The 18,293-nt window shown below is 36.6% G+C and overlaps 5 protein-coding genes across 5 annotated transcripts; all 5 read left to right on the top strand.

The window, feature by feature from the left end:
* Positions 1-2,995: 2,995 nt before the first annotated feature.
* PHYBLDRAFT_159461 (hypothetical protein) lies at positions 2,996-3,678 on the top strand. The gene has a single exon (XM_018433989.1). It carries the CDS (start codon positions 3,134-3,136, stop codon positions 3,590-3,592), a length of 459 nt encoding a protein of 152 aa, XP_018288817.1. The 5' UTR covers positions 2,996-3,133; the 3' UTR covers positions 3,593-3,678.
* A 900-nt stretch (positions 3,679-4,578) lies between these two features.
* PHYBLDRAFT_126230 (hypothetical protein) lies at positions 4,579-8,803 on the top strand (the record flags this gene model as incomplete). The annotated part of the gene is made up of 17 exons (XM_018429089.1): positions 4,579-4,636; positions 4,761-4,839; positions 4,979-5,145; positions 5,244-5,459; positions 5,514-5,573; positions 5,654-5,752; positions 5,837-5,964; positions 6,043-6,217; positions 6,291-6,611; positions 6,691-6,998; positions 7,068-7,145; positions 7,205-7,319; positions 7,384-7,498; positions 7,574-7,671; positions 7,752-7,864; positions 7,951-8,013; positions 8,103-8,803. Coding segments are annotated over 17 exons (2,581 nt in total), but the record flags the coding sequence as incomplete, so codon positions are not given.
* A 1,884-nt stretch (positions 8,804-10,687) lies between these two features.
* Positions 10,688-12,844, top strand: PHYBLDRAFT_96884 (hypothetical protein; the record flags this gene model as incomplete). The annotated part of the gene is made up of 2 exons (XM_018443986.1): positions 10,688-11,474; positions 11,616-12,844. Coding segments are annotated over 2 exons (2,016 nt in total), but the record flags the coding sequence as incomplete, so codon positions are not given.
* Positions 12,845-14,209: 1,365 nt separating this feature from the next.
* On the top strand, positions 14,210-14,588 carry PHYBLDRAFT_115097 (hypothetical protein; the record flags this gene model as incomplete). Its single annotated transcript, XM_018428435.1, has 2 exons — positions 14,210-14,316; positions 14,540-14,588. Coding segments are annotated over 2 exons (156 nt in total), but the record flags the coding sequence as incomplete, so codon positions are not given.
* A 751-nt stretch (positions 14,589-15,339) lies between these two features.
* Positions 15,340-16,025, top strand: PHYBLDRAFT_64147 (hypothetical protein; the record flags this gene model as incomplete). The annotated part of the gene is made up of 2 exons (XM_018441244.1): positions 15,340-15,437; positions 15,752-16,025. The coding sequence occupies 2 exons, from the start codon at positions 15,340-15,342 to the stop codon at positions 16,023-16,025; spliced, it is 372 nt and encodes a 123-aa protein (XP_018288813.1).
* Positions 16,026-18,293: the final 2,268 nt, after the last annotated feature.

Below are 18,293 nucleotides of genomic sequence, written 5' to 3'. Positions count from 1 at the left end.
CTTGAATGTGGTCGAGAAGGCGTTGCTGGCCAAGCGCGTACCTGGTCATCTTAAGTCTATCATTCGTTCCTTTGAGGACGCGCCTACAGCCGCCAATGAAGCGTTTGAAGATATAGGATTCGATACAGTCATGTCTAGTAACGTACTTAACCAGAAAACAGGTAATAAAGATTATACTCAAAATTCGAATGTTATAAGTCCTCGAATTACCTCCTGATACTTAAATTCAGCCATTTGTTATTCTCCAACTTCTCCAAATTATTCTCCCACTTCTCCGGGGTATTCACCTACTTCTCCGGAATACTCCTCTACTGCACCTACTTATTCAACCAACTTACGATCTAATATGCAATGCCAAGGTCAAGCACAGGTCCAGGCACATGCCCAAGCCCAAGCTCAAGCCCAAGCTCAAGCTCAAGCCCAAGCTCAAGCCCAAGCTCAAGCTCAAGCCCAAGCTCAAGCTCAGGGAAGCTCGATAAATTCTTTCTTTCAGTCAACTCTACCTAGACCGGCTGCATTTGGCTTCGGTTCGCAAGCGGGTACAGGATTGGGTAGAGGTGGTGCAGGATTGGGTAAAGGTGGTGCAAAGCGACATCGTAAGATTTTTCAGGAAAACGGTTCTGAAGATGATGAAGATATTGAGGATGATGAAGACCTTGAAGAGGACTATGTGTACCCTGAAAACCCTTTTGTCGATGAATACACACGTAATGTCATGTGCTTAATTACCATCTGTATAAATAAGCCAGCTAACTGTTTGCTCCTTTTAAAAAACAGCTGAAGATCATATTATGGATGACGATGATCAAGTCCAAGATGATAAAAGAAAGTCAGATGAAGATGCACTGCGTGCTAGATCTACTAAACAGCAGATCAAGGTGCCCTATTCATTTGTCAAGCCAACAAATGAATGGGTAGAAAAGGGTTATTACAATGGTCCTCCAAATCTTGATCAATTTAGTAACTCATTCTGGGCGGATTATATCAAGTCTGAAAGCCCTGTATTCTTGTCTAAAGTAAGTGTGATGGTAATGAGTTGTATTGTTTATTCATCTCAAAACTAAAAACTTTGCTTTATAGAAATTTTTGGTTGCTACCAATAACTTCACAGAAGTTGTGGCTGCGTTATCTGTAATGAACTTGCCTTATGCTGTGGATTCTGAGTGGAAATGCAAGAGTGATTCGAACAGTGATGCCCTTTCTATTGTATCTACAAAGCCCTGTTTAGTTTTTCATCGTACATTGAAGGTAAGCTATACTTATACACACACACACACATATATATATATATATGTGTGTGTGTGTGTGTGCGTGGGCGTTTTTATGAGGAATTTAAACGTATTAATACAACCTAAAGGTAACAAATAGTGTTGAGCCTACCAATCCAATTGTTCTGCTTGGTCAGGGCCTGTTTAGCAGATCAGCTCAGCCTAGTTCCCAAGATGTTACTATGATTGATCCAACTGATTTGAAAACTGCTACAGAATATGGCTGGCATCTTGTTGTAAGCAGTAAGTACAAAAGCCCGTCTAGTTGGTAGCAGATTAAAAAAAAAGGAAAGAGAGGAAAAAACAGAATAATAACTTTTTTTTAAATGTTTCAGACATTTCTTCCAAGCCATGTATATGTGAGGCCACCTTGCAGATTCCTTCTGGAGCTGTACCTACTACCGGAACTCCTTACTGTCAATCAAAAACGATTGTTTTACGCCCTTATTCTACATGGGAAAATGTCGTCGGTAGTTTCTACTTCCCGCACACCGGAAACTTTACGCAATTACCTATTACTATTACTGATAGCTCGAAATTGTTGAAAAAAAGTCAAGCAATAAACCTCTCAGTATCAGAGCCCGGCCTTTTGACCGACCAAAAAATAGAAACCTCGACTATTCCTTGGTCAGTTGTAGCCAGCAAAATGAAAAATGAAGATGTATTGGATTACTTGTCCCAGTACAAAAAGCTTGACGAACTTAATTTTGGTCTGATTACTTGGCGTATGTCCAACAAGGCATTTGCTCGCAAGGTGTTTGACGTTTTGGGTGGCGAGAGACGTTACCATACCAGTATACTGTGGCAATATGGTCTTACCCATGGATTTGTGGACATTATCAGACAGCTCATTCAAATACAACCTAACCAAGGCATCATTCCATACATTGGAAAATCATTCATTTCTCCGCTTTTGAGCACCAATGCCCAAGAGAAAGATACTCTAAATGTTCTCGACTATTACCCAATTATCAACGCACGAGGTAAAGAAAAAGAAAAGGAGTGTTTTTGTGTTTGTGTGATTAGTTGAAAACAATAAATAATAATAATAAAAGCGGTCTGACTAAACTTCATGTCATAAAATATTTGCAGCCCATCGTCTTGGAACAAAAGCGGAAATCCTGAATACACGATTCTCGTCACAATACACTCTTTTTCTTGACTACTTGTGCGACAAATCCGCTCCAAGTACTTCTGATCTTTTAGTTCTTGGTGTGTACTTGCTGTTACAGGACCGTATAGGAGAGGCTCATAATGTCTACAGCCGCATCTTGCAAGAACGTCTCGAAAAAACGGACAGCTCGGGTGCTGCTACATCTGAACCTAATGTACAGCTAGATTATCTTGGTGCTTATCTGCAGACACGTTTGCTGGAAAGACAGGTGTCTCAAAACCCGGAATCTGTTGATTTGAATGGAGTTCGTAACATTGCCCGAAAATATCGCACCTGTGGAAATCTGCGTTGGCGTGCACTCTTTTCCAGTTTGGAAGATTTTGTGGATGAAGTGGACGGCATGACAAGTAGCGAGGATTACACAGGTTCGAGCATTACATCCGAACGCCGGCAAGAACGAGCCCTACACACTGAGCCTCTTCTGGACATGGAAGTGAATGAAAAGGATGGTTTGGTGGTTCATTATGCCAATATAACAGACATACAAGTCAACTATTACAAAACCAATGTTGAGGTTGTGTTCTCTGGAAGTCGATTTGTGGCAAATAACACCAAGCAATCGGGGCACCAACAAGGGTCGGGTAATTCATTGGAATACGGATGGGTTAAACCTAATTACACCGAGAACTATACGTTGGATGATACTGATGAATATATTACGGAGGGAACACAAATTGACGAAGACTTTGACATGATTGGCATCAACCGAATCAAGATGAAGACAAAGATAATTCACCTTCCTCAACATCTGATTCGTACGAACGTTATCGTAGAAGTTACTGGAAACGGATTGCGCCGTAGCCAGACCTTCTTTGCCCATCAATTGACCGTTCATATTGCCGAGTCAGTTGGTATTGTTCGGGTAGCCCAAAAGCAAACCAAGCGACCATTGGCAGGTGTTTATGTCAAGGTTTATTGTCGCTATAAAGGGAAAAAGGGAGCTGAATTCTGGAAAGACGGCTACACTGGATTGAACGGTGCGTTCGACTACGTTAGTGTGACAGAAGGAAATGCATTGGTTGGAAAGGATCGATTTTCGTCTGACCAAAAGTCGCTTTCTGATGTGATAAAGGATATTGCTGGCTTTAGCATATTGTTCTTAAGTGAACAAGATGGTGCTGTGGTAAAGGAAGCTTATCCTCCCTCTTAACAGTAACAATGCTAAACTAGTAGCTTTGCTTTTCCAACATATCACCAATTAAGCTTATAAATAAAATATGTGTTTAAATGTATCATAATTTTCGTGTTTTTTTGTTTCTATTTTATGCTGCATTTTAAGCTATAAATTATTAGGTGAACTTAAAACTGAGATCCCATAATTTATCAGTTGCTTCCCCCACTCTTAATAAATGATAGATACTTAGGAGTGGATTATCGATTATAATCTTTAGAATATGGCTTTACCTAGCTGTTAACAGCCGGTTTTTATTTTCATCTATAGATAACATTGCTATTGTTATAAAAATGGATAGAATCTTAAAGAGCAATACCGACACGTAGGTTACTTGTAAGAAGCAATGTACGTTCGTTGCGGCACTATTGTGAAAAAGGACATTCGAGTTCTATAGTGTCTACAGCTGGGTTAATAGCTAGCAATGGTCTTTTATTATTAATGAAAATGTGGTAAAAAGATATAATAAGCTACTTCAAAAGGATGCGTTCTCAAGACAGTAGTTATATGAGGTTAGTTTTGTTTTGACGAATTACAATAGTAGTTTAAAAGGTTTGCTTACTTATTTTCGATAAAATAAAATTAAAAATTGAAATCAGAAAATGGAATGAATATATTAAATAATTGCTCAATCTACCTGTTAGGGTGTATTAAAAAGGTATATCAGTAACATACTAATTATGATTAATATGATGATGGGGGGGGTGGGGGGGGGGGGGCACCGGAACGGTAACAGAAGAGCCTCATTATTTTTTGCGGCCATCACATTGAAAGCGCTTTCTTTGCACTGCAATACTGTATTTAATTTGAGTAAAAGTAGAAAAGTAAAAAGGTGACTCGCCTTCTATTTTTGGATGTACCTGCTGGCTGAATTCAGACACAGATTAACAGAGTAAGCTTCTTCCTGCAAGAAGGAAAGCAGCAAGTGACAGCACCATGGATGGCCCATCGGACCAAAGAATTCCAATGCTCTACAATCTTTCGTCAGGAACCCAACACCTACTAACCATTGAGAATTTTAAGGCAAGGATTTCATCTACTCAAAACAAGATGAATAAAAAGAAAAGGCAATCCAGTCTTGTGACGTCTTTGAACATTCCAGAACTTCAAAAACTTATTCGAACGTGATGACGCTGGATTTATATAGGGTAATGTCTCAACCAACGCATTTATTGAATTGATATCCCAGGGAATCATCGATGACTTGGATGAAAAAGAACAAAAAGGTAATCTACTCGTGCACAGAAACGAAAAAAAAACACTGTTGGTAGTGTATCCCTTACTTTAATGAGCACTAAACACACATACATGTAAATACACAATTACTTTCTTTTAAATATATATTTATATAAATATTGTAATCAGCTGCATTTGACCCTAAACCTTTTATTCGAACATTCGAAAATGTCTTGGATGAGCTCAGTGTATTACGCACTCATGTACAAGAACAATGCGATGAACTGGAGTCCAGTGTTCAAGTGGCTGAACTACAATATAGAAAAAGTGTGGTTGACTTGCATGGATCATTCGATGTAAGACTATAAAATTGAATGGATAATATAAAGGAGAAAGAAGGATATATATATTATGTATTTCTGTATTGTGCTTAATAGATAAATATATATATTAGGAAGTATATCGTTCATATGATAATCTAGAAAGTCGAATCGGAGAAGTTGGAAAAACTGCTATTCGGATAGGAGAGCAATTAGAGAGTATTGACAAGCAACGTTCAAGAGCATCAGAAAGTCGTGATATTATTGAATATTATATGGAATTCCAAGAAGATAGCTCCGAGAGATTAGATTCGCTCAGATATCATGGTGGAGATGAAGGCCAGGTTAAGGTAGAGAAAATTCAAGTAACTGGTAAACTAGTTAATAATTAACTGTCATACAAGGCTGCTATAATTGCCAGAAGATTGAGTGCAGTAGCTAAAGAAGTCGATGCCAATGACGAGGTAAGAATGTATAGATAAAGTGTGTGCGTGTGTTTAGATATTGGATATTTAATGAATTGGATATATATATATATATATAGGCAAAAGCTTCTATTGAAAAGTTTTGTGAGAGTTTCGAAAAAGAAATACTCGAGGAATTCGACATGGCTTACAAAGATGGCGACCCGCGAATTATGGGGGTAAGGATGATATTGATTATACTGTATATATTTAATGATTAGAATTCTAATACATGTATCTATATATATCTATAAATTACTTAGCATTGTGCCAAAGTGCTGTTTGAATTCAATGGGGGAGCTTCTTGTATTCAAACCTATGTTAATCAGCACGAATTCTTTATGTCAAATATGAAAATCGAAGAAATGGAAGAGCTCCGTTATTCAGAAGAGTGAGAATTTCTGGTGTCTATAGAATTCGCAATGTTCGTTGCTAATTATTTTTCTATTGCACTCCCCCTTATCCGTAGTCATTCTACTTTGTCTGATCCCAATGTTCCACCCCCGGAAGTAGACACAAGTCTCGTCAAGCTCTATGATGATATTCGAATCACTGTACGCAGAGAAGCTGAGATCATCTCAAATGTATTCCCACAGCCTGCTACTGTCATGCAAGTATTCCTACAGAGAATATTTGAGCAATCGGTAAACACTAAATAATAATAATACATGAGTGCATTATGTCAAAAAAAAATCCCTAATTTTCTTTTTAACGCAGATTCAAGATCATGTTGAACGCCTTCTTATGAAAGCCGAAAGAATGTCAAATTTAGCTTATCTTCGTATGCTTGCATCAACGCATGCCGAAACAAAGCGCTTGATAGAAAATTTGAAGTTCTACTGTGATAAAGAAGCTTCGTTTGTCAATTCTGTTGACGCAAATGGTCTAGTAGCTTCGATATCCTTAGACCAGACATTAGATCGGTGTATGGCCGACTTGTTCGTTCCATACACTGAAGGAGAACGGTACCTGACACGCGAAAGATTGACACTGAACGAGTTGTTTGGAAGTATTGTTGCTGAATTCTTAAGTTACATGGTGAGTCCGCGACAAACGTTTTGTACTATGTTAAAAAGAGTTCCTTGTGTCTCAACGTTCCTGTTCTTTTTTTTTGTAGCAACAACGCAAAAAGACATCACTTCGAAACCAGTCAGTCCTAACTCGCACACTCAACCAAATCTCCGCTTCCACTTCTAGTGGGCTTTCGCCAATACCACCAGTGCCCATGGGAAGTGACATAAATGGATCAGCCTCCCCCACAAATCCTTTTGAGCGTAGTTCGGAACCAAGAAGAGCTATTTCTAACCTTGTCAAGGTGGATGACAATGGCTTTTGCTTGATTTCAAATGAGACCATCTTGCGTGCCCTCAGTATTCACGCTGAGGCTATTGTTCGGTGTGTTGAGCTTTCGGACACGCAAGACTTGTAAGTTGTTATTGGTAGAGTAGTATATATTTATCTATTTACTTTGTGTTTTCGTGTGTGTTTGTGTAGGCCTTCTTCTATCAAAAAATTATATGGGCTGTTAGTAGATTTCATGGATGTAAAATACCTCGATATTGTGTTGGACGAGTAAGTTGAATATGAATTCTGTTTGGAATATTCCATTTGTCTGACCTACTTAATGCTAGTGTTATTGAGGAGTTGGGAAATACAAAGGTTGAGCCAGAAATGACTTGTTTCCCAGTGATTAAAACAACTACCCACATGATACAACTTTTGCAAGAGCATTTCCAGACTGCAGTGGTAAGTATATATATAGATATTAAAAGAAATAAGTTAATTAAATACTACTATTGGTGTTATTTAGGTGCCCTTGGTTGCTTGTTCTCCAGCTGTACATAAAGAGATTCTTATAAACAAGAATTCATTTATGTCTCTTTTGGAGCATAAAGTAAACACACTTCTTCAAAAGATCATTGACAGTAAGGAAATTCTTGGATTTTTATTTATATATTTATTTATTTTCTTAAAAAAAAACTAAATGCAAATGATATTAGGTGCATCTTTTTGGTTGGGTGAAATTCTTGCTAGACAAAAGAAGAATGACTTTAGACCAAAAGATGAGGAGGTGGTGATGATGAGCATGGGTACTTTGGTAAGAGGAAATGCTGGAAACATGTGAACAAAAGAAAATTAGGAATTGAGGTATTTATTTGATTTGCTTTCCGTTTTAAGCCTTGTCTCCAATCTGTGGAGTTCATCACTCGAATTTACAAGGCCTCATGTAAGACCCTTCAAGGAAAGAACCTCGAGATGTTTTTGATGATTATCGGAAATGGGTTCCACGCGTAAGTAATTTTTATTTACTTTAAAATAACTTGTTATAAAGAAGTACTATCTAATACTGTCATTTACTCTTTCTTTTAAAAAAAAGCCAATTGCTGGATCACTTCAAAAAATATTTTGTGACACCAACGGGTGGGCTCTTGGTTACAAAGTAAGCTTTTTTTTTATTAGAATAAATAAGTCTAAGAAAGATGGTTGGATTTGGGTTTTTTTACACAAGGAACATTTGTGCTTCTGTAGAGACATTGCAAAATACCAAGAGGTCATTCGAATGTTCAAGATCCCCTCTTTGGATGACCGATTTGAGGTGCTCCGACAGATAGGAAACATGTTCTTGGTTAAACCAGAGATTTTGCGCTCTATTCTGTCAGAGGGTTACCTTGCTCGCCTTGACCCGAGCGCACTGTATCCATATCTCGAAAAGAGAGTTGACTTCAAGAGTGCCAAATTGGATCGCTTGCTTGGCATATCTGTGGATGAAAACGGGGCTGTCACAAAGGCAACTGGAGACACAGGTGGAAAGACACAGAGAAGATCTCTGTTTGTTAGTGACAATGTGGTATTGAAAGAGATGATGAAGAACTACAACAACAACCGTGAGTTCTTGTCAGCATTCAACCTAGCCTAAATAATGATTATATTTATATATAAATCATCTATTTTTCTTTGTTTCTTTCGAGAATTTTTCATTTGTACTTTTACAAATCGAATAATCAAAACATATACAAATATATATATATATATATATATATTAATGAAGATAATATATAAATATTGAATTTAATTAGATTTGGTGTAAATATTATTACTTTAATATAAAAAGAAAAACTACTAGTTAAATAAAGCCTAGACTATATTATATAAATGAACCTCCATACATATATATATATATATATATATATTACCGGTGGTTTTTTTTATTTGGTTTTTATTTATTTCTTATTTGTTTTTGGTATTTTGAGGTCGGTACCTTGCGATAAGAATTTATCATAAATATTTTGTGCACAACAATCTTTCTATATTCTAAGCCATTTTAGGTAAGAGTTATTGAAGATATCCTTGTTTAATCCTAAACGCCCGTGATAAGCCTCTAAATTGTAGGAAATGATCGCCTTAGCTACTAAATATAAAAATTATTATATATATTTATTTATTATGGCCTATTAACAGTTTCAGCTTAGCACTATTGAATGTATCAATAATTTTTGGATTCAACAACGCACGTCAATTTGCGGGTCTTAAAATAAAATATCGGGATTTACATTTTAAAGCGGATTTAAAATATCCAAAGAGCGGCTTTGTATATCTCAGGACTGTTTTTTTAACACCCCAATGTGCTTTTTCACAGTATCAATAAAGAATATATTTATATATCTTATTGAATTGCTAAATCAATTTAGCAATTATAAAAGATTAAGTACCTAAATCGAAAAAAGCATACCTCTGATGGAACTATCATAGTTTACTATTTAATTACTATTATTTTGCTTAGAGCAAATATATATAAAATCAATTGCACCCCTGAAATCAAAGGATGCTATTATATAGTAATAGATTATGTACCACATTTATTTTGCCAATACAATTGATACTACGGTAATGGAGAAAGGGTATGAGTGGGATTATCTTGTTCATTAGTTACCTGAGCTTAATCTGATTGACCAAATCTGGTCCATAGCTAAAACAAATGCGTTCTTTGTATATTTTTAATCTTCGTTTTAACTTTGTAGAAGCCAATCATTGGCATTGTGTTTATTGTATATAAAATATATTTATTACTTGATGAGGTCAATCAAATCGCAGAGGTCCAGGAACAACTTTAATTCCAGTCTAAAATAATTCATACTCTGTTTCTATAAACTTGTTCTATTTGATAAAAAGGTAGGAATGTACGACTGTAGGGCTAATAGATTGGGCATTCTGGCAATTCCCAAAATCTGGATTTTTGTCGGTCTTGGATTATTTAGCAATACAAATATTTCTCTTTTTTTTTCTCTTTTCTCTCTCACACTCTCACTCACTAGCAAGCGCACCTAAAGTCTTGGCATTCATGGATTTATATATAAAAATAAACAATGAAACAAATAAAGAAAGAAAGGAAGCAATCACCTTAAATAAGCTAGAGAGAAACTAAGTTTGTAGATTAATATATATAGAATATTACCTTGTATATATTGGTATTTTTTCTAGTAGATTTTACCTGGTAGGATCTAGGCTTTCCTGGATCGACGGTGTAAGCTTTCTAGCCAATAAGGCAATGCACTACATTAGCGGGGAAGAAATACACAAGAAAAGAAAAAAAGAAAAAAAAGATCGACGAGTACAGCTCAAGGAACGGAATTGGATTCTTAATTAGCATACAAACGGAATTTCTTTTTCACTTTTATTTAATAAGTCTAAAGACGAATCTTTTGAATAGAAAAGTCTCTTTCTCTTTCTCTTGCTCTTGCTCTCTCTTTTTCTACATTAGTCTCAACATACATATATACATACACACACATATATATTCATTAAAAACATAGAAATATGAGTATAAATGTGGCGCCTTCTATGCGTCTAAAGATATTCAACTATGGTGTATTATTCAGTTTTTTACTGATAATTTTTGCTTCTGTTGGCCAGTATGTCTCGAGTAAGTACAAGAGATACCATAAGAAAAGAAGTAAAATGTGTATTCTTATCTAAACCCCCACATTTTTCTTTCCACAAATAACAATAATAACAACAATAAATTAGATCCAGCCGATAAAACTAGGTGCGACACAATGTTTAACAAAGGGTGGTGGACCGACGATACTTTTCAAAAGTGGCAGCCTGCGGGTTGTATGTCACACGAATATACACCAAAAGAAATCTCTACATGTCTCAATCATTCACGAGTGCTCTACATTGGAGACTCTATCATGCGTGAGCAATACTACTCCATGGCAAAACTGTCCCGAGATTTCAAGATTACCGGCTCATTGCACATCGATCGGCACATGGTATTCGAAGAACTGGGCATGGTTTACGACTTTTGGTGGGACCCATATCTGAATTCAACTCGCACGATCGAACTTCTTGAAGGAAAGAGCAAAGAACAAAAACCTAGCTTGCTAGTCATGGGTTCAGGAACCTGGCACATGCGTCGCCTCAAGAAGAACTATTTTAAGGTGTGGAAGCCCACGATGGAACGTGTATTCAAAGCAGTTGAAAAACATCGCATTGCCGATACTGTCCTCCTCAGTCCCGTCGAGACACCAAAATATGACCTGCTCTGGCCACCTCGTTTCAAGACCATCACCGCACCAAAAATATCACAGATGAACGCATATCTTAAAAAGAGAGAAGCCGAACTTAAAACAAAAGTACCATTCAAAATTACGTATGTGTGGAACGAAATTGCGAGCACCTCAAACAACGCTACCATAGACGGTTTGCACTTTCTCCAGCCTGTCACTAAAGCCCAGGGTCTACTTGCTCTTAATTTCCGTTGCAACCAGGAGTTGCCAAAAACATTCCCTATGGACACCACTTGCTGCTACACTTATCCCAGTCCCCAGTGGTTCCAAACTGTATGGTTTTTGGTGCCTTTAGTCTGGGTTCCTTTTTGCTTTTTGGTGGCTAACTATGGTAAGAATTGATGGAGAACTTACGTACCAAAAAAAAACCAAAAACATAAAAACAACAACAAACCAAAATCACAAAAACATTAAGGTTGTAGAGGAAGATTCTAATTATGGAATGTTTGTCTGTTTTGATGTCATACCATAGAAAAGAGACAGGACCAGTTCTTTGTGAAGTATCTTGTGCCCTCGAACAATGTTCTGTATGCTTTACTCACGATGGGCCTGGGTGTTGGGTACATGTATCTCGGTGATCGGACACAACTGTTTGGAAAAATACACAAGGTATTTCAGCCTGTCGTCTTTAGTGGTCTTTTGCTCCTCTTGCTTGGCGTTGGATTGGTCACACTCCGGAAGAAAGAAAGCGGCGATCAAGGCTTCCTCAATCGCGCTCAGACAGACGAGTGGAAGGGCTGGATGCAGATTATCATCCTTGTGTACCATTTCCTAGGAGCATCGAGTGTATCTGGCATTTACAACCCAGTGCGAGTCTTGGTTGCCGCCTATTTGTTCCAGACAGGCTATGGCCACTTTTTCTTTTTTTACAAGAAAGGAGATTATAGCTTCGGGCGTGTTTTGAGCATAATGGTGCGACTCAATCTCTTGACCTTTGTCCTTCAGTACCTCATGAACACAAACTACCTCAGTTACTACTTCTCTCCGCTTGTGTCGTTCTGGTTCATAATCATTTGGGTAACGATGTACGTTGGAAACAAATGGAACAAGACTCCATCATTCTTGCTTGCCAAGATGTTTGGCATGGCTATGTTGACCACCCTGATTATCCACTACCCCGGCCTTCTCGAGTTTGCATTCAAATGTCTTGAATACACTTTTAATATCCAATGGAATCCCGTCGAGTGGCGCTTCAGACTTGCTCTCGATGCTTGGATTGTGTACGTCGGTATGTTGATCGCATACCTCAATATCAAGATTACGGAACAAAAACTCCCCTCCAAAGCCTATTGGTCTACCGCAAAAAATGCTTCCATTGTTGTTTCTTGTGTTGCCATGATCTGGTACTTTTGGTTTGAGCTCTCTCGGCCGAACAAATTCGTCTACAACACCTATCACCCCTACATTTCCTGGATCCCTGTGCTGGCATTCACCATCCTCCGTAACTGCACGCTCGGACTGCGGAACAGGAGCTCTAGATTCTTTGAGTTTATTGGAAAATGTTCTCTGGAGACATTCATCGGTCAATTTCACATGTGGCTCGCTGCAGATACCCAGGGTCTGTTGCTTATCCTGGCAAACCCAATGTGGGCCCATGGTCTGGGTTGGTGGGTAAACTTGGGCTTGTCAACTGTGTTGTTTGTGTTCGTGTCGTATCACTTGAGTCAGGCCACCGGAGAAATAACTCAATGGATCTGTTCGGGAGCCAACAAGAAGAACAAGAATAATACAAGTGGCCATATTCCGGTTGAATTGTCTACTGCCAGAGATACTACTACAAGTGGTTCGAATGCGGATGTTGAATACCAATCAGTTCCACTCCTTGCAGAAACCAAGCAAGATGAATTATCATTATCACCATCATTATCATCAGCATCACCACAGAGCAATAGTTCAAGTGATAGATTTTTGGGCAATGAAGGCAGCCGGTCTAATAACGTTGTTGTGAGCATGGACGACCAGCTATATTCCGACAAGCAATACAGTAACGACGACAGTGCAGAAGAAAGCTGGACATATGAATCAAATCGAACAAGCACCATGTCTAGAATGATGTCAAAGATTGGCCAGTTTATTGGAGATACTCGTTTCAAGACACTGATCTTCTTAATCTGTGTTGGCATTGCAAATAACTTTTGCTAAATTATAATTTATTCTTTTATTTTATTCATTTTTTATTCCTTTTCAAGTTTCCCTGCACATCCCCACCCATTTATTGAACCTTAACTTCTTCTTCTTTTGCCTTGTACCTTTCTTTCATCTTCTTTATATTCCTTACATTATTGATCGTCTTCCTATTTATCTCTCGCTCGCACACTCACAGACTTACATTCACACTCCCCCCTCTTTTTCAAAAGAAAAAAATACCACTTGCAAGTTCACTTTCTTATTTCTTTTTACTCATTTATTTATCTTTATAGAACAAAACATCCTATTCATTACTTCTACTATTACTATTGTTATTATATAAGCAAGATTTTTTGGATGAATAAATGAATAAAATATACATATTAAAATATACATACTAGACATACATAGTAGATATAAATATATAAGCATTTTCTTTTTTTGTGTGGGAAGTACAGTGTGGGGATAATAATTTCTCCGAATGTGCGGATTGGCTGGTATGCCGGATGCGCAACCACGGCTCCAAGCTCAAGTGGGCCTGAGAATCTGCTCCCCATCCCAGCCCCTCCTCTTTTCGAACACAGTCGATATGGTATGTATTAGCTACATATGCATTTTATCATGACAATGGATGGATCAGTAGAAAGGAAGAAGAAAAAAAGATAGACAATAGATTGATGGATTGATGGATTGATGGATGGCTTCGATTTTAATTTGGATACTACGTATATACACTACACTACACGCATACATACATATACATACATATACATATACATATACATATGCATATATACATATATACATACAATACTATATATTTTATATTTTATATATATATTAAAATAAAATAAAAAGAAATAGTAGTACATGATGGAATTCCATTCTCAATCTACATTCACACCGGGGCTAATAATTTGATCAATTTATGCATAAAAACAGCCTTCCAACAAGTCATTCAGAACAAAGGTCAAGCTCGGTAAGGCCCAGAAGCAGAACCGCCCTCTCCCTCACTGGTTCCGTCTCAAGACTGACACCAAGATTCGGTAAGTTCTACAATTGCGTAGAATTGGATTTGGATTATATTATACTACATTAGAATATTTTATTGCGAATGAGTCCCTTTCTTGGAAGAAGAAGGGACAGAAGAGTGGAGGGGAGTTTATACATGTGTGCTGGCTGTCTTGTTGTCTGTCTGTTTGGCTGTCTGGTAGATAATGTTATTAAACTATTGTATATTGCATATTGCATAATTATTATTATTATTAGCTGGAACGCCAAGCGTCGCAACTGGCGCCACACCAAGTTGGGTCTTTAAGTTTATTAAGATTAATGAAACCGCTACATCAATATTTGGTGTGTGTGCACATATATTTTTCTTGAAAATAAACCTACGACTGTAAAAAAAATGGAACAAACGAAACAATATAAATAAGGAAAGGGAATCAAAGTGTATACTGTGCAGTAGGGAACTGCTTATACATATATGAATGTATATTACTTAAAGATAGTATAATGATGGGATATGAAAATGAAAGAAAGAAAGAAAGAAAAAACGTGAATTGGTGCATAAACATATACCTTTTTTTCACATACCTCTATATCTTTGTGTATCCCTTTGTCCGTGCCTGTGTTTATGGTTATAATTGTGCGTGAATTTTCTGTATGATATTACATTACAATTAAATATACGCATTGCTCATAATAATCACCAACTTATTTGTGATATTTAACTCGTTTACTTTTATCTTTTTTACGTGTAAAAAAACCTATATCTCTTGTAAGAAAAAAAAAAGAAGCGCCCCCTCTTTTTTTTTGCTGCTAATGCTACTGCTAACAATGTTGATATTGGGGCGAAGGGCTCTGTCTGGTGATTATTCCAGGGGCTTAAGCACGCACAAACATTTAGGGCTTTGATATGCACTTGAGAAAGACCTGTCAAGAATACAAACTTCATTTCCAATATCTTTGTGATCAAAACACTTTAATCCCATAAGACCACCAACTAGTCTGAAGGCCCGCCTTTTAGACAAGAGCTATGAGAACTTGAGTCAATCCTTTTGAAAATTATGCATATCATCATCAAAGGAATCTGGCGTCTCCTGGTGGCATTGTCTATCGACCTAGACGCATATGTTAACTGTTTGTTCAATACCCTTAATCCATGGTATGCAAAATTAAATTAGGGGCATGATACGATGTTCATATAACAAGAAGATATTGCCAGCTATCAACACTTGAGAGGGACCTATATGTAGCGATGAAAAATCCCTGTTGGAGAAATACAGCGCTTTAACTACTAATTATTGCAGAGTTCAAATTCTGAACTCTTCTTACCACGTTTAGTCTGTTATTTATTGTAGCGATATGTCCAATAGAGTCCAAGAGGTGAGCAAAGCTCATGGCGTTTACACCATATCATTCGACTTTATTTTTTCTTTACAAATTTATAGAATAATGATCTGATGTATAGTTTATTAGGTATAAGAAATTAAGAAAGTTAATGCTGATTTCTGGTGGAAGTATAACACTTGGGTCTTGCCTTCTGGTTCGACGGTCTCGCCAATTTCTCGTCAATTTCTCTGATAATTCTAAATTATACCGTAAATTCTTAACCTTAATCTGGTGGAAACTGAAAAATTTGGACCAGTTTGGCTTGTTAATGGTTGCCCAATATTGCCTTAGTGTTATAAAACGTTTCCTTCTGAAGAAAAAAGCAATATTGCTCAAAAGTCTAAAAAAAAAGCTGATGTAGAATCGCTTGAGACAAGTTATTCGGCTAACACAGCAAGTAAGAATTTTTTACAATTAAATTATATTAATGGATAAAAGAAATCTCAACAACTGTTATAGCTTCTACGTAAAGACGATCGATTTTTAGATATATTGTGATTAATTTGTTATAAAAATCCAGTAGAAGGAATAGCAAAAGAATTTTCCCTCACTGAAAAGGACGTTTATGAAATTTTGATTGTATGTACTTCTGACTCGCCTTCCACAATGGACCGTCTAAATGACTGAATTGACACAGATTAGCACCTTTGGGTTACAAAGCAGAAGCGAGCCAAAAGAAAGAAGACCAGAGGAAGAATGCTTCATGTTGTAAAAGGAGAGTTCCACTGTAGTATAAATCGTATGAACGACTTGAAACAAAATGTAGGAATTAAATATTGCTTTAAATATAAACTTGACTGTGAAGTTTACTTGGAAAGACAATGCCTACGTAAAATAATTGAGACGCAAAATCCGTACAACGCAGGACAATGCGATTACCATAAAATATTACCAAAGCCTAAGACAAAGGAGAGCAAAAAAAAAACGACGAGTAAAAGCATTAATATTTCCTATAAATTTGTGCGACTTTTCCGCAAGTAACAAAAAGGTTCAGATGATAGTTTTAAACTATACATGGCTGTGCGCGAACCCAAATAAATCCAGAGGCTTTACCAGGTAAGTGGAAAAGTTAAAACTGTAATCTGGTTTTTTTGTAGTATATTGCCAATTTACTTTTGCAGGCACATCCATAACACGTTCTCATAACAATATGTTTTCCTTTATTCCCAATTATTCTACTTATACTATCTCTTCTATAACTCTATAAATCAAAATCTCCACTCTAGATATATGGCTTTAATATGACATCTATATCATTTTCTCTTCAATTTTATTTAAATTATTGTTAATACATTTTTGTATATTTTCCCTTATCAAAATAAACATCTATGTAATATGTACCAGTATCATCTCTCTCCTCAAAGAAACGTATAAAGAAAATAATAAACGCTCAAATCAATAAAATCATTAGTTACTTCTTTTTCTAAAAAATATTTTGCCTGGATTTTTAATTGTCTGAAACGCAGTTAACAATCATATACTGTACCCAAAAGATTGATAGCTCTGCCCTTTTTTCTCTACTATTGTATCTTTGGGTCCTCTTTTGCCTGTTTTTCTCTTAATCTTCCCTTTTTCTCGAGCTCGTTTCCTCGAATTACTCTATAGTAATTTACCTTCATATTATGTTCGCTCTTATTTGTTTCTTCTGACAAGTAATGTCATACATACAAACTCAAAACGCGTCAATGATAGGTAAATAATTCTTGCTTTTCTTCTTTGCCTAAATGCATTTTTGGGTTATGCCTTTTTATTTCATTTCAAGATACGGTAGGGCATAGAACGTATCACGTATAGGGAAATCTTGCCAATGACAACAATAATTCTTTACTTTAGCTTCGTGATTTTTGATTACATCTACAATATATCCCAGATAATGAATAAGAGCTAATGTATAAACGTCCCAGTGTTAAATAGATGATTTTTATTCTTGAAAACACATTAATACCATCCATAATGGAATGCTTTTTTCTTTGAAATATCCAAAATATTCAAGTGAATATATTCTTCTGTATAAATTTTAAAGATTAAAAAATTATACATGGTGACTGCTCCATTCTGGTACATTTTTTAATGTCAACAGCAAATCTTGCAAAGTTATAGAACCGTAAAACCCACAACTTGACATATAACTTGAGATTGAATATAAAAAACCCAAAAGACGGCAATCATATGATCCTTACTGGAGAACATAAACTTAAACGTGTGTGTGGCAAGACTCTGTCGAGCTCTTTGCACATTGTTCAACACTCTCTCCAAAGACTAAATCTCGTGCTGTTTCCACACTGAACTTCCTACTGCTAACCTTCGGGTTACGCTGTGACACGGAACAACGGTACTAATCGGCGAGAAAATTTTTTTTTTATAAAAACAAATAAATGAAAATTAACCTATTCACGAAGCATTCGATTTCTCTTGCAATTGTATACTTCTTTTCATAGCATAACTTGCGCACGAAGTTGATTGTGTGCTCGTGCGTTCGTAGGTTCGTAGTTATCGTATTTTTATTTTTGGGTTATAATAATAGAAATCCAATTATCGTAATGATTTGAGCCATATCTTCTCGGTAGTAGAGTTATCAAGTAAATTCAAAACTTTCATATAATTCGATTTATTCTAGAAGATTTGTGCC

The sequence above is a fragment of the Phycomyces blakesleeanus genome (assembly GCF_001638985.1).
Source record: "Phycomyces blakesleeanus NRRL 1555(-) unplaced genomic scaffold PHYBLscaffold_17, whole genome shotgun sequence".
Lineage (NCBI taxonomy): Eukaryota > Fungi > Mucoromycota > Mucoromycetes > Mucorales > Phycomycetaceae > Phycomyces > Phycomyces blakesleeanus.
Note: the sequence above shows the minus strand (reverse complement) of the source record. Positions and strands in the feature narration are given on the sequence as shown.

Coding starts and splice junctions, on each gene's coding strand:
- PHYBLDRAFT_159461 (XM_018433989.1), top strand. CDS start 3,134: ATGATTGGCATCAACCGAATCAAGATGAAGACAAAGATAATTCACCTT.